At 41.8% G+C, this 12,950-nt stretch overlaps 1 protein-coding gene across 1 annotated transcript in view; it reads right to left on the minus strand.

Moving 5' to 3' along the window:
- The window catches only part of LOC143279982 (laminin subunit alpha-like), a 305,618-nt gene that overhangs the window by 31,413 nt on the left and 261,255 nt on the right, over nucleotides 1-12,950 (minus strand). The window contains exons 64-69 of the mRNA XM_076584380.1: nucleotides 10,299-10,444; nucleotides 9,712-9,897; nucleotides 8,572-8,699; nucleotides 6,470-6,629; nucleotides 1,548-1,737; nucleotides 574-738 (exon numbers count right to left, since the gene is read on the minus strand). Coding sequence (XP_076440495.1) covers nucleotides 574-738; nucleotides 1,548-1,737; nucleotides 6,470-6,629; nucleotides 8,572-8,699; nucleotides 9,712-9,897; nucleotides 10,299-10,444 — 975 coding nt within the window. The remainder of the gene's footprint in view (nucleotides 1-573; nucleotides 739-1,547; nucleotides 1,738-6,469; nucleotides 6,630-8,571; nucleotides 8,700-9,711; nucleotides 9,898-10,298; nucleotides 10,445-12,950) is intronic.

The following is a 12,950-nucleotide window of genomic DNA, read 5'->3' on the forward strand; positions in this document are numbered from 1 at the left end:
AGGCTCTCTCAGAACTTATGTCTTCTTTAACTCAGGTGCTATATTTTTGCTGATTATATTTCTGTTCTTTGATTGTGATTTATCTCACTTAATTAATTTCTTCTTCAGTTTAAGATAGTATGGAATTCTGATTGCTCCTCATATGTCTATATATGTCTGCTCTTTCAGTAACATTGCTTGTCGCATTTCTCTCTGTGTCTGATAAAAAATTCAGTACTGTTCCAAACAGGGCAAAAGAAAAGTTGCTGTCTGAAAAAGAACACACTGCTTCATCAAAGGGTCATCTGAACAAGGCTTATATGTGGAATGACGTTGATACAGAGGAGTGTTTACATTCTATTCTATTTTTTTGTACTCCTCCCAGAAGGACTTCAAATAGTTGGTCTCCATCACATCTTCCATTATCACACTGCCATGAAGGATCAGCTACAACCAGAAAAAATGTCACATTGTTTTCTTTCTTAAGATGTGTTAGGACATTTTATTTTTCTTTGCACTCACTTTGTTTTCAGCTTCTTATCAGATGAAATGAAACTTGCTTGAAGCAAGCAGAATTACAACAGAAAAACTCACCCCAACATTCCCAAGGGCTAATTTTTTCGCAGTCTCAGATAAACCTCCGAAGAAGTAAGGGGGTATGACATTAATGGACCGTGTTCCTCCTCGCGACTTGGCACGGCCTTTCAATTGTCCGTCCACCACCAACTGCCCAGAGCGCTGCACTCGGCCAAACTCCACCTACAAAATGTCACACACACATCAAATCAAATACCACACCACATGCTGTTTTGTGTTGGTGATACACACTCCACTGTTACAGAAATGGTGGAAAACCGGGAGTGATGATGTGCAATACAGAAATACAACCATGCTAAAACAAAGAGAACAGCAATGGAAAAACTTGTTCGGATGTCAAAATGAGAGACAGACTGCTTGCACCTTTGAACAAAATATCTTCTTCTCTTCTTCATTCACAGGCTGCATCTCCCACTTTCACTCGTATGTACACGAGTGGGCTGTTTCATGTATGACTGTTTTTACGGGTGGGGTGGGGGGGGGGGGTGTGGGGGTGGGGGTGGGAGGGCGGTGCATGCATGCTGGGTATGTTCTTGTTTCCATAACCCACCGAATGCTGACATGGATTACAGGATCTTTTACGTGCGTATTTGATCTTCTGCTTGTGTATATGTTTACCTGGGAGATCAGAAAATCTCCACCCTTTACCCACCAGAGATTCGAACCCAGGACCCCCAGATTGAATGTCCAATGCTTTAACTAATTGGCTATTTCGCCCATTGAACAAAGTATAATACTACATCCATGTAATGCGGATGAATCTTAAGAGTACTGGCAACAGATCCCAGATCTAAACATGTCTGCAGTCATGAAGTGTACCGCTGCATCACTGACTGATGTGATTTCAGCACAAAAGCATTGACATCAAATGCTTCCATAATTTTTTGGAAAAATCTCATATCTGAAAGAGCAAACATCTGTCACACACCACTGAACTGTATGGCTTAGTGCTAAATGTCAAACATGTGTACCTTGTGCCATTTTCCATCATTGTATTTGTCCCCGCTCATGATTTTGCCAGTGCCGCTGCCACAGTTAAAACCAAAGTGCAGCTCTCCATCCACCATGTAGAGACCCAGGAAGTCAATATGCTTCTTGTCTGTCACGTAGAACATCAGTCCGTTCTGACCAGTTGTCTTGAAACTCAGAGAAAACTGAGATCTATGCAGAGAAAAAAAACAAAACAGGAAAACTTCTTAACTTATGACAAATGGATGGAAAGAAAGAGATAAGTCTCAATGAAAATAAAATCAGAGAAGAAATAGAATTTGATAAAATAGAAACTGAAAATATATCTCTATCATTCTTTGCTGTTCACAATACACAAATAATAACAATGTTGACCAAATACAGATTTACGAAATAGCAATTAAAAGAAAAAACATATCTCTTCACATACCATTTTTGTGTACATTGGGTATGCATGCCTGCTCTCTCTCTCTCAAACACACGCATACCGGCAAGAAGCAAAACATCACTTCAATAATAGTATCTTACCGAGAAATCATCATTTCAATGTGCACTTAATTGATCACATCCCTATGTTTGCATCAGATGCTGACCTGTACAGCAGTAAAACTAACCTGAAATCCAGGGGCACTGTATGTCTGATAGAAAACCTGAAAATGCTTTGATAGACAAATTCTCATTTGAAAAACAAATTTCTGCTAGACTACTTGATAAGCAGGTTAATAATAATAATAATAATGGATACTTATTGAGCGCTTTCCTCCCTGAAATGGAGCTCAAAGCGCTTTATAATAAACATAACACACACACACACACATGCGCGCACACGCGCAATAACTTAGATAAATAAACTAAAAAAACACTGTACACTTCCCATTCACGCAACCAACCAATCACATACTATGTAAACATTCTCACATACACATATCAGGATTAATAATCTAATCCTCTCCCACTCTCTCTGCACTCTTCTTGTCACTACCTACCTCTAAATTAAAGTTCCATATCCCAGGAATTTGCTGTCCCACCCCACAAAGAAACACTTACATCCCCACCCCCACCCCACCCCCCTTCACGCCCTCTCTTGAGGAATCCCATTCATTGTCCATGTCAGCCAGTTACATGGACAGGTACTTGCGCCCCTTCCCCCTAATTTCCATGGACAAAAAATATTTGGGACATCTAATCTCTTTCATACAGACATGTAAAGTGACCCTCCCCATGCTTTCCCCGGGCAAGAAATGCTCAGTGTCAAACTCTTAAACTCTTGTCATATGAATGGGTCCAATGTCCCCCCCACCTCCCCCACCTTCCCAAGCCATGAAATGCTTGGCATGTCCAACTCAGCATCACAGTCCCAGTTTCAATCCTACGCTGAAAGGTTGTAGCTGATGGCCTCCAAGCTACTAACACAGCAAGATGCTTTCCACACCCATCCAATACATAATTAAACAGGTGTTTTTTCTTTGGGAAAAACTTGCTTAGTGATGTTGTATATGTTTATTCATGTGTATGTGAGTATGTTTACCTAATATGTGCTTGGTTGGTTGTGTGAATGGGAAGTGTACAGTGGTTCAGTGTTGACCAATGTGCAGCAATCAATGAAATACTCAAGTTCTCATGCATCTTTTATTCATGCCCGAACAATTTCCTTGATCAACATTTGGTACCTTTGCTTGCTGGCATTGGTGTTTGCATTAAGTTTCCTTTTTGTTCATTTTTTTGTAACTTTTCTCAAGTATTTCAAAAACAAGAATTTGAATTAACCCGTTTGGTTATATACTTATCATGTCAAACTGATGAAAACTATGCCTGCGGGTATGATCTCTTTGGACGAATGTTCATTCAGAAAACAGTTCTGGGTAAACAGAATAAATCTGCCATCAATTTAAGTCACTGCCTTCATTTCCAGATAACTACTTTCTGAAATTAACCTCTTGACTGCGCTGTTGACGTATGGCGTACGTCATGAAATGTCGCTCAGCAATGCTGTATTGACGTGCGCCGTACGTCATGATACAACGTTCTATGTTTCGAGTCCCGCACTGCAGAAAATACAGTCTGCTAACCATTAAATTAGCTCCCCTGAGAGCTCTTTATCTCCTGAGTTCCATAAGCTAAAATTATTCATTGGATTGTCATATTTATGGCGAAAGTTTTGCAAGTTTGTGCGAAGCTCAAGTTGTGTTTGCAAAGCCATGGCTGAACGCAGACAAACCCCAACACTTGCACTTGTATTGAAAGAATTCTTTCGCGATGCAAACAGTAGAGATGAAGATTGTGGACTGAATGAGACAGAACTGCGTGAAGTTGATGCCGAAGACGCTGATTTTGACAGTGGAGGAGGGTGGGAACTGGCGTTGTTTGACGAAACTGAAGACAGACAAGCTCAGCTGATTCAAGATGCAGGTGGGTGTTTTCGAGGTTTGTCAGTTTATTATTTGCTCTCCGTTTGTTGCAACAATGAATATGACTGCATTGTGTGTGTTTTGAATGTGTTAGCTGTGGTAAGTGGCTTTGTCAGTCACTGATCAGTGTGTGTGTGTGTGAGAGAGTCAGTCATGTGGGTACTGTTTCTGACCATCACAGCCCAGGGGGGCGTGGCTTGCTGGCTGGCTCATTGTTGATGACAGCGTGTGTCGCTCGCCTGCAGCTTTCTGTGTGTTCGTTCCTGAGTGCGTATTGGTTTGTTGTTGTTATTGTTGTTGTTGTTGTTGTTGTGTGTGTGTGTGTGTGTGTGTGTGTGTGTGTGTGAGAGAGAGAGAGAGAGAGGGAGGTGGGGGGGGGGGGAAGAGATGATGTTTATGAAACTGAAATCAGAGAATGATACACAGAACTGTATGCCTAAATTACTTTGTAAATGCAACACTTGTAGAAGTGTGTGTGTGTGCGTGTGTGTGTATGTGTGTGTGTGTGTGTGATGTGTTGTCATTTTGTTTTGTATGAGAAAGAGAAAATGAAGGGGGTGTGGCATACCATGAACCAGTTTCAGTGTGTGTGTGTTTTGGGGGTTTGGGGTGGGGGGAGGGGTAGGTATGTGTGTGTTTGTATTTCAGCTTCTGAAAACAGTCAGAAATAAAATGGTACCATTTCATGATCTTTTTATATGTAAAAAAAACAAAACAAACAAACAAAAACAAACCCCAAACCCAACAGACTTAGTCTTTTATGCAATGTGTTTCAGGTATGCAGCATGCTGATGATCATGATGTTCATCCTGGACCATCTGGAGTTGACAACTTGCCACAAACTTACAACTGAAGACCAGCAGCAGCAAGACCAAAGGGCAGTAAACAAGCCTCCAGCAATTCTGGATTACAACAAAAACATGGGTGCCATGGACCATCATGACCAACAGCTGCAGCCCTACGATGTCACAAGGAAAACCTTGAAGTGGTACAAATAGCTGTGTGTGCATTTTCTACAAACTGCCATGCTGAATGCACACATCCTCTGCAAAAAAGCAGGCAACAGCACTACACTCCTGGACTTCAGAAGGATGTAATTAGTGCCATGATTTTTGGTGACCAAGACACTGCTAAAGATGACCACGCTGTTTGTCTTGTGTGGACGACACTTCATCCCACCTACCCCACAGAAGGCCTGGCCACAAAGGAGGTGCAGAGTCTGCTGGAAGAAAGGACAAAGAAAGGGTGTGGGGTTCTACTGCCCAGACTGCCCCAGCAAACCAGCACTGTGTCTTGAAGACTGTTTCTGCAAGTACCCCACACAGCGTTTTTACTGGCGGTAGATCCTGGGTGAGTACACCCTTTTCATTCTTTGTGTGGACTGCGTTGGAGTCTTATGCACCTGGACACTGTTGCTCAGCCTTGACAGTGTGTGTGGTTGATCACAATAGTCACAAGAAAGACTGGTTGATAACCTGGTTGATATTGTAGCACCTACGTGATGGAATGACAGTCCCAATTTTTTTTTTATTAATGCATTTGATGGAAATTTTCTGTCAGATTGACTCATTATTTGAACATGTGAGTATCAAAAACAAAATCTTGGTTCATTTTCCTTTCATTTGATGTATACTTTTATGCACTTATCTTCAGTACTTTTTGAAATATAAGCAAATTAAAATCATTGGCGTGTTTTTCTTGTTTTTCTGAAAATTTTCTCAGCATAGGCCATAGCAAAACGTACTAGCAGTGAAGGGGTTAAGAAGAAAGCTCATACATTTTGTAGACATAAAACTTAGCAAGTACCAGAATGAAGCCAAAACCCTTGTCTGTTATCACTCCATTTTTACTACCATACAGTACCAGCTCTTCTGACAGCCAGTGAATTACAATGTTCAAAATTTCCAACAAATACATCTACTTACTCAGTCCAAAAACTTTGTATGATTTTACAATTTAAAAGTAAATGCAATATGGTTTGGACTGGATCTTCAATGATTCAGCAGTCATACAAAAGCTTTCTTGTAGGCAATAACTGGCATAAGATTTGAGCCTGAAACCACTTTAGTTTCACATCATGGAATCTAAAGCAACATTAATATATTTCTTTCCATTTGAGATCATTAATGACATTAATACATTTCTTTCCATTTGAGTAAAAGTATTCATTTCATTTAATTCATTCCAAGTATGTACTTCCTCTTTTCAAATCTACTTTCTCCCCTTTTTTAATTATTTTTTAAAATTTATTTTAAACTTGATGCAGAAACACAGTTGTTGTTTATTCATTTACTATCTTTAAATATTATTTTTTTACTTTGAGACACACACACACACACACATACACACACACGTGTACGTGTGTGTGTGTGTGTGTGTGTGTGTGTGATATATATATATATATATATATATATATATATATATATATATATATATATATATATGCGTGTGTGTATGTGCGTTGGGGGTGGGGTGAGGGGGAGATTCACCTACATGTTTGCACACAAACCACTTACCTTAACCTCATACCAGATGGCAGTCTATTGAACTCCACGCGGGAATGAAGACGAGAGCCAAAGCGGGTGCCAGCTTCAACCTCATTTTCAGCAGGAATGTTGGGCTGAAGAGGCAGGAGGCACTGGTCTGGCGACATTGTTGTATGTTCAGCCAACTTGTCTGTAAATTATGACATCAATTTATATGCATTTTCCACTCAAAAACCTGTCTCTCTCCACTCATTTCCCTTAACTCCTTGAGCACTGAAGAAAAAACAGCTGAAGTGGTGTTTCAAGTCATTAATCAATGTCCAAAACAATTAGCCAAAAACTGACAAAATCATCTGAATCATACCACTCCAGATCAAATGTTTGAATTTCAGCCAACCAGTAATTTGCACTCTTTTGATGACGTCGCCAGTAATGTCAATATGTGCATACACTGAATACATACTGTGGCACTCAAGGGGGTTAATACATGTCTTTCACCCTGTTTAACTGACTCCAGACGATGGAACACTATAGCATTCCTGTCGTAAGAAAGCGTTCCGGACGACGGAACGCTATATTGGTTTCGACAATTAAAATTTTTTCCACATTTTCCTCATGGGGTAGCATAACAATTGCAGCTACACTGGGCATTGTGATCATGTCAAGGGTCGAATGGAAAGTTTCTTCATTAGATTCCGTAACAACACACTCCACAATGAGCCAGCGAGTTCAGGACTCCACACAACAAGCTAATCTGCAAACGTATTGAAAACGGCGTCGCAGGCGATACAAGTGGAACTTTATGGAGCAAACTATATCATAACAGTGGCTTTTACCACTGCTGAAGTGATTGAAATGCTTCAAACTGAAGGTTTCGACATTGATGAGATGATGAAGATGTTGAATAAAGTATCTGCAGTGAAGAAAGCTAACAGCAAGAAGGTGTTGATAGTGACTCCGCTTCTGAGAGCAGTGAAGAGGGAGGGGGTGGGCGTTCACATGATGCGAGGAGAGGGGTCAGTAGGTCAAGTACAGGTTGTTTCAGTTAGTTACTTCGTGTTTTGTTTTTTTGGTGATTTTTTTTTCCTAACCCTAACAAATGGGTCATCTGTAGGGGAAAACAAGGGAGAAAACTACTCGCCCAGAGTGAGTTAATAGTCTTTCCATTCCTTTTGCCGGTTTAACCTGTCCACTGCCAACATAAAGTTAACCCTGTAACAACTTATCTTACTGCAGTCTGCCAGACGGCAACCTCTGCCATTTCTTACTGCTGCTGCAGTCTGCTGCCTGTGTGTCAGGCATGGTGAGGAATTTCCATCATGCACTGAGCATGCCCCTGCACTCACACCATGTCTGAAGATTCCCCCCAAAGTCAGGATAAACCAATGAAAAAATGGTGCTACTTTTGGCACTACACAGTCTGCCATTCCCAAGAATTTGGCCATTGTCTTGACATTTCATTACATGCTTTCCCTGAGCAGCTAATATCAAAAAAGAAATGTGGGAGGTTTACATTAAGGAAGAAGCTGAAGCTATTGTTTGTCAACTGGGGAAATCTGAATAAGAAAAAAACAAATCTGATTGTGAAACAGATGTAGTTATAGACGGAGATGAAACAGGAGAAGTTTGTGAGACAGAAAGTGATCCTGGAGATAACATTCCCCCTGCAATGTGTAGAAAATATGGCCTATCCTACCACCGACATTTAAGAGCAGTAGGTTCATGCATAACAGATCCATGATCTGGTCACCTTTCAGTGACATGGGTCATCTGCCTTGCTGGTGCATAAATGTGACTTTGGCAGTGAAAACCATTCTGCCACCCTGCTCCTTAGGAAGTAAACAAAGTATGTTCCTTAACTGGCTCTCTCCTGGCATCCCTGTTCTTGAACAATGAGCAGCATCACATTGTATCCAGCACAAAAAAAACAATCAACTGTATCACAATTCTTTGTAAAACAATGATGAACTCAATGAGTGTGCATGTCCAATCTGCCCAAATATGACCCCATTCTCTTGAGAGCTAAATTAGGCTGATTTTCAGAAACATAATAGAGAGGTCCACTGTACAGCAGAGCACAGTAGAGCACAACCCCATTCCATTCAGCACAAGACAATGCAGTGACCACTGACCACCATCATCAACTTGAGGTGTAGTAACTTCAGGCTCCACCACCTCTCCATCTTCAGTGAGCAGGGGACACTCCACCAGCTGCACCCCCATCCGCTTGGACTCTGGAATGCTCACCAAGTTCAGGAACCTGCAACAAACACCACTGGCCTCAGTCAGAAATCAAAATACATTACATTTTATTGTCAAAATAATAGCAAATGTAATATCTTCACAATAATCAACAGTACCATCAGAGCTTAGAATCAGATGGCAACCAAATTCAGACATCAACAAAAGCAAAAATTATCAATGTGCACTGATTATCAGTGGTCAGAGAAACATACAATACTGGAGAGAGAAACTTTCACTTCTGGTGAATTTTCTTTGTCTCTATATGACCATTTCTACCCCAGCATCAACCATACTATTATATTCATGTTTCCATAAATCTGGCTTTTTCACCCTTCCTCTGGTGAATAATTTGTTATTATCAAAGACCTATGAGGACCAAGAGGATTTCAAGATTGTCAAATGATTAATGCTATTCACTTAACCTGTTCATTGCCATGGAAATATAACTCCTGCTGCATGGTCTCTGCCAGGGAAGTTTTAGACAAAATGGGTACAAATCAATTTTTTTTTTAAATGTAAAGGCTGCATTTTTGTCAAAATTACACAAACTACATTTTTTTCTGAAAGGAAATTGAGTGACTATTGAAGCATCTTTGAAATTATGTGATATACAGATTATGATTTTGAGATGATTGAACAGTGAAGCATATTTTAACTATGCAATTTTTCATTTCTTGATTTATGAAACACAACTATATCATTGTGAAAAACAACAACAACCAATCAAGTCTTACCCCTTTGGAGTCTTTCCCCTGTTAGTGATGAACAGTTCTCCAGACACATACTGGTTTGTTTCACAGAATGAAGAAATTCTTAAGTATCTTAGTCATCATGATCACATATTCTAATGTATTGTTTAGTGCACAATGTCACCTGGGGTTTCCATAGTTGTCATGATGTGCTAGCAGATGACTTCAGAACTACATGAATTTTTCCATGACAGCAAGCATGGATAAACAAACAAAAATATGAAATGCATTATTCATAACAACTATCAAGAACAAACACATGTATCAAAGCAGTCTCACTTCTGCCGAATAGTGATGTCTCCTATACAGCCAACAAAGTGATTCTTTGAGGTAGTGGAGTCATCAGCAATTCTGTATTCTGGTGGCACACCACCAAAATAAAGAGGAGTGGTGGTGTCCAGAGAGGCTGTGCCTGTTTCTGCCATTGTCTGCAGCATCTCATAGTCATCAATGTTCATTTCAAACCTGTAAAGGAAAACGGTCCACAATTATATCAACTCTATGGTTTAAAAGTGAACAATGAAAAAAAGAAACACATTCTTATATGACTGTTGAACAGAATAAGAATAGATGTGGTTCTCCATGTGTTCATCCATGAACATACTTATCTTTTTAATTGAATAATAATGAACGTTCTAACCTAAGTACAATCCAACTAAACTTTGTCATCAAGCATACTCCTCTGTCTTGTCTCAGACACACATGCTTACCCAAATTATCAAATACATGCACACGTGTATATAAACACACTAAAAGCATTCACACTTTGACTAAGATAAAAGACAAAGGTCAAATACTAATCCACCCCTAATAAAAAAAAAATTAAAAAAGGAGAGAGAGAGAGAGAGAGAGAGCAGAGTACTGACACAAGGCCATCTTTCATAATGGAGACAAAGTGCCAGTTGCTGTCATTGTAAGTGTTGACACGGCTGATCAGCTCCACAGATCCTCCATCTTGCTGGCTCTTCAGCACAATTTTCCCATTCATGATCCCCACACTGAATGTGCTCTCCTGAAAACATTCACACCTGCATGTTTACACAAAATAGACACACTGGCATATTCACACACAATAGACACACCTGCATTTTCACACACAACAGTAAAACCAGCAAGTTCAAACACAACACATACACCTGCATGTTCACAAACGACAGATACACTGGTGTCACATGTTCTTGTCCTGGGGTTCCTCATTGGTGTCCAGTGCAGACAGTTCAGTTATTGGATAGTTCATAATTTATCCATTTGAAGGATAGGAAGCAGTGATGGAAAATGCTGTCAGGTAAGAGGATGCTAGATATACAAGCAGAAGGGGAGGCAACTTTGATTTCTTCAAATGAGTAATATTTTGCACAGGTTAAAAATCAGACCCCTGCCCCAACACAGATCAACAGAAGACCAGATCACATTCATTGCTCAAAGCATTGAGGATGCATTCCAAGAAAAGAAGAACACACTTGCTGTCTGGATTGACATGGAGAAGGTGTTCGACAAAGTCTGGAAGGACGGACTCAGGCTCAAACTACGGCGATGTGGTGTGTCTGGGAGGATGTACACCTGGATCAGTCAGTACCTATACAACCACCAAGCCCGAGTCAAGATTCAGGGCCAGAAGAGCAAGAAGAAGGTGCTGAGACAGGAGTACCACAAGGAGGAGTCCTTTCACCAACACTGTTCCTCATATTCATAGATGACATCATCAGAGAACTGCCATGAGGGGTCAGAGGAGCGATCTACGCAGATGACCTGGTACTCTGGTGCTCTGAAGAGTACTCCACTACAGCACAGGTATGCCTCCAGACTGTGCTCAACAAGATCAGCAACTGGACCAAGGAATGGCTTGTCTCTGTCAACTCAAGCAAAACGATCTACAGTCTTCAGCCTATCTAGCAAGAAGCAGGAGGCGAAACTGACACTGAACAACCAAAGGCTTGCAGAGGAACCCACACCTACCTACCTGGGAGTGACCTTTGACCCAGGCTCACTTGGAAACAGCAGATCACCAGATGCTGTAGCAGGGCCAAGCTGAGACTGGCGATCATGAGGAAACTTGCAGGGATGGACTGGGGGGCTGATGAACGTATCCTAAAGAGAGACTATATGGGGAGAGTCTGACCTGTAGTTGAGTACGGGACATCAGCATGGGCATCAGCTGCAAAGTCTAACCTCAACCATCTCAACAAGATACAGAACCAAGCTCAGCATGTCATAACTGGCACCATGAGATCCACCTCAATCCTGAAGATGGAGACCACTGGGCTACAGTCATTGGAGGACAGAAGGGACACAAAGATCCTCATCCAGGCAGCAAAATTCAAACGCCTTGAAAACCATCCAAAGAACAACAGAATGAGCAGACCCATCAAGAGCTGGCTGAAAAGAGGCAGCTTCATCCACCAGTCAAGACGCCTTGAAAGACAAACCCCAGTCTTGATGGAACACGAAGCAAAGCCTATCCTGGCAAATGTCACCCACCCATCTTGGAAGAGGCAGGTGTTCCCAACAGTAGTCACCAGAATTCCCGGAGTGAAGAGAGGAACACAGTCAGACACCCAAAGGAAGGCCCTGGTCATGGAGTACATCTGCAACCAGTACCCCCAGGAAGACTGGACCCATGTCTTTACAGATGGCTCCACCACAGAAGCACCGAGGGATGGTGGAGCTGGAATCTTCCTCCGATACAAAGACGGAGATGAAGAAATTGCAATCCCAACAGGAAAATACTCCACCAACTTCTGAGCTGAGCGAGAAGTCCTCTGTGAGGCAGCCACAACAGTCTCGCACAACTCCACAAGAATAACAGGGCAGGTGGCGGTGTTCTCAGACGCTCTCTCCATGCTCCAAGCCCTCAAGAACTCCCGCTGCAAAGAACAGAACCATCTCACTTCAGCCCTTGTTGCCCTGAGTGCCAGAGTGGAGAAAGTGGTGATACAATGGGTACCAGCACACTGTGGCATCAGAGGCAATGAAAAAGTGGACATTCTGGCAAAAGGCGGTGCACAGAAGGAACAGGCCAACAAACTGGTGTCATACGATGAAATCAAGACAATCATCAAGGCACAGCAAGGAATAAAGTGGCGCCTCCAGCACCCCAAATATAACCCAGAAGACAGATACCATTTGCTGAAACGACGGGAACACGTCAAGATCTTCCGCCTGAGGACTGGACACAACCGTCTGCTCCACCACATGCACACAAAATTTGGCATTGGACAGAGTGGAGAGTGCCCTTGTGGTGAGGGACCAATGAAAACCGACCACATCCTTCAAGACTGTATGACGCATGCAGCATCCAGGAGGAAGTACTGGCCAACACTGATAGCAGAGGAAGCCAAACTGTATGGCACCCTGGATGAGCTGCGATGGATGGCAGCCTTCATCGAGGACACTGGGCTGCTCATCTAATGGGAGGCCAACGAGGAAGAAGAAGAAGAAGACCCCTGCCAGTATCTGCACTGGTGAGTCAAGGCATATAATGTGCAATTAAATGCATGTTTTGACTGCACTATCTGCAT

This window comes from Babylonia areolata, chromosome 3 (assembly GCF_041734735.1).
Source record: "Babylonia areolata isolate BAREFJ2019XMU chromosome 3, ASM4173473v1, whole genome shotgun sequence".
In the NCBI taxonomy this organism is placed as follows: Eukaryota; Metazoa; Mollusca; class Gastropoda; order Neogastropoda; family Buccinidae; genus Babylonia; species Babylonia areolata.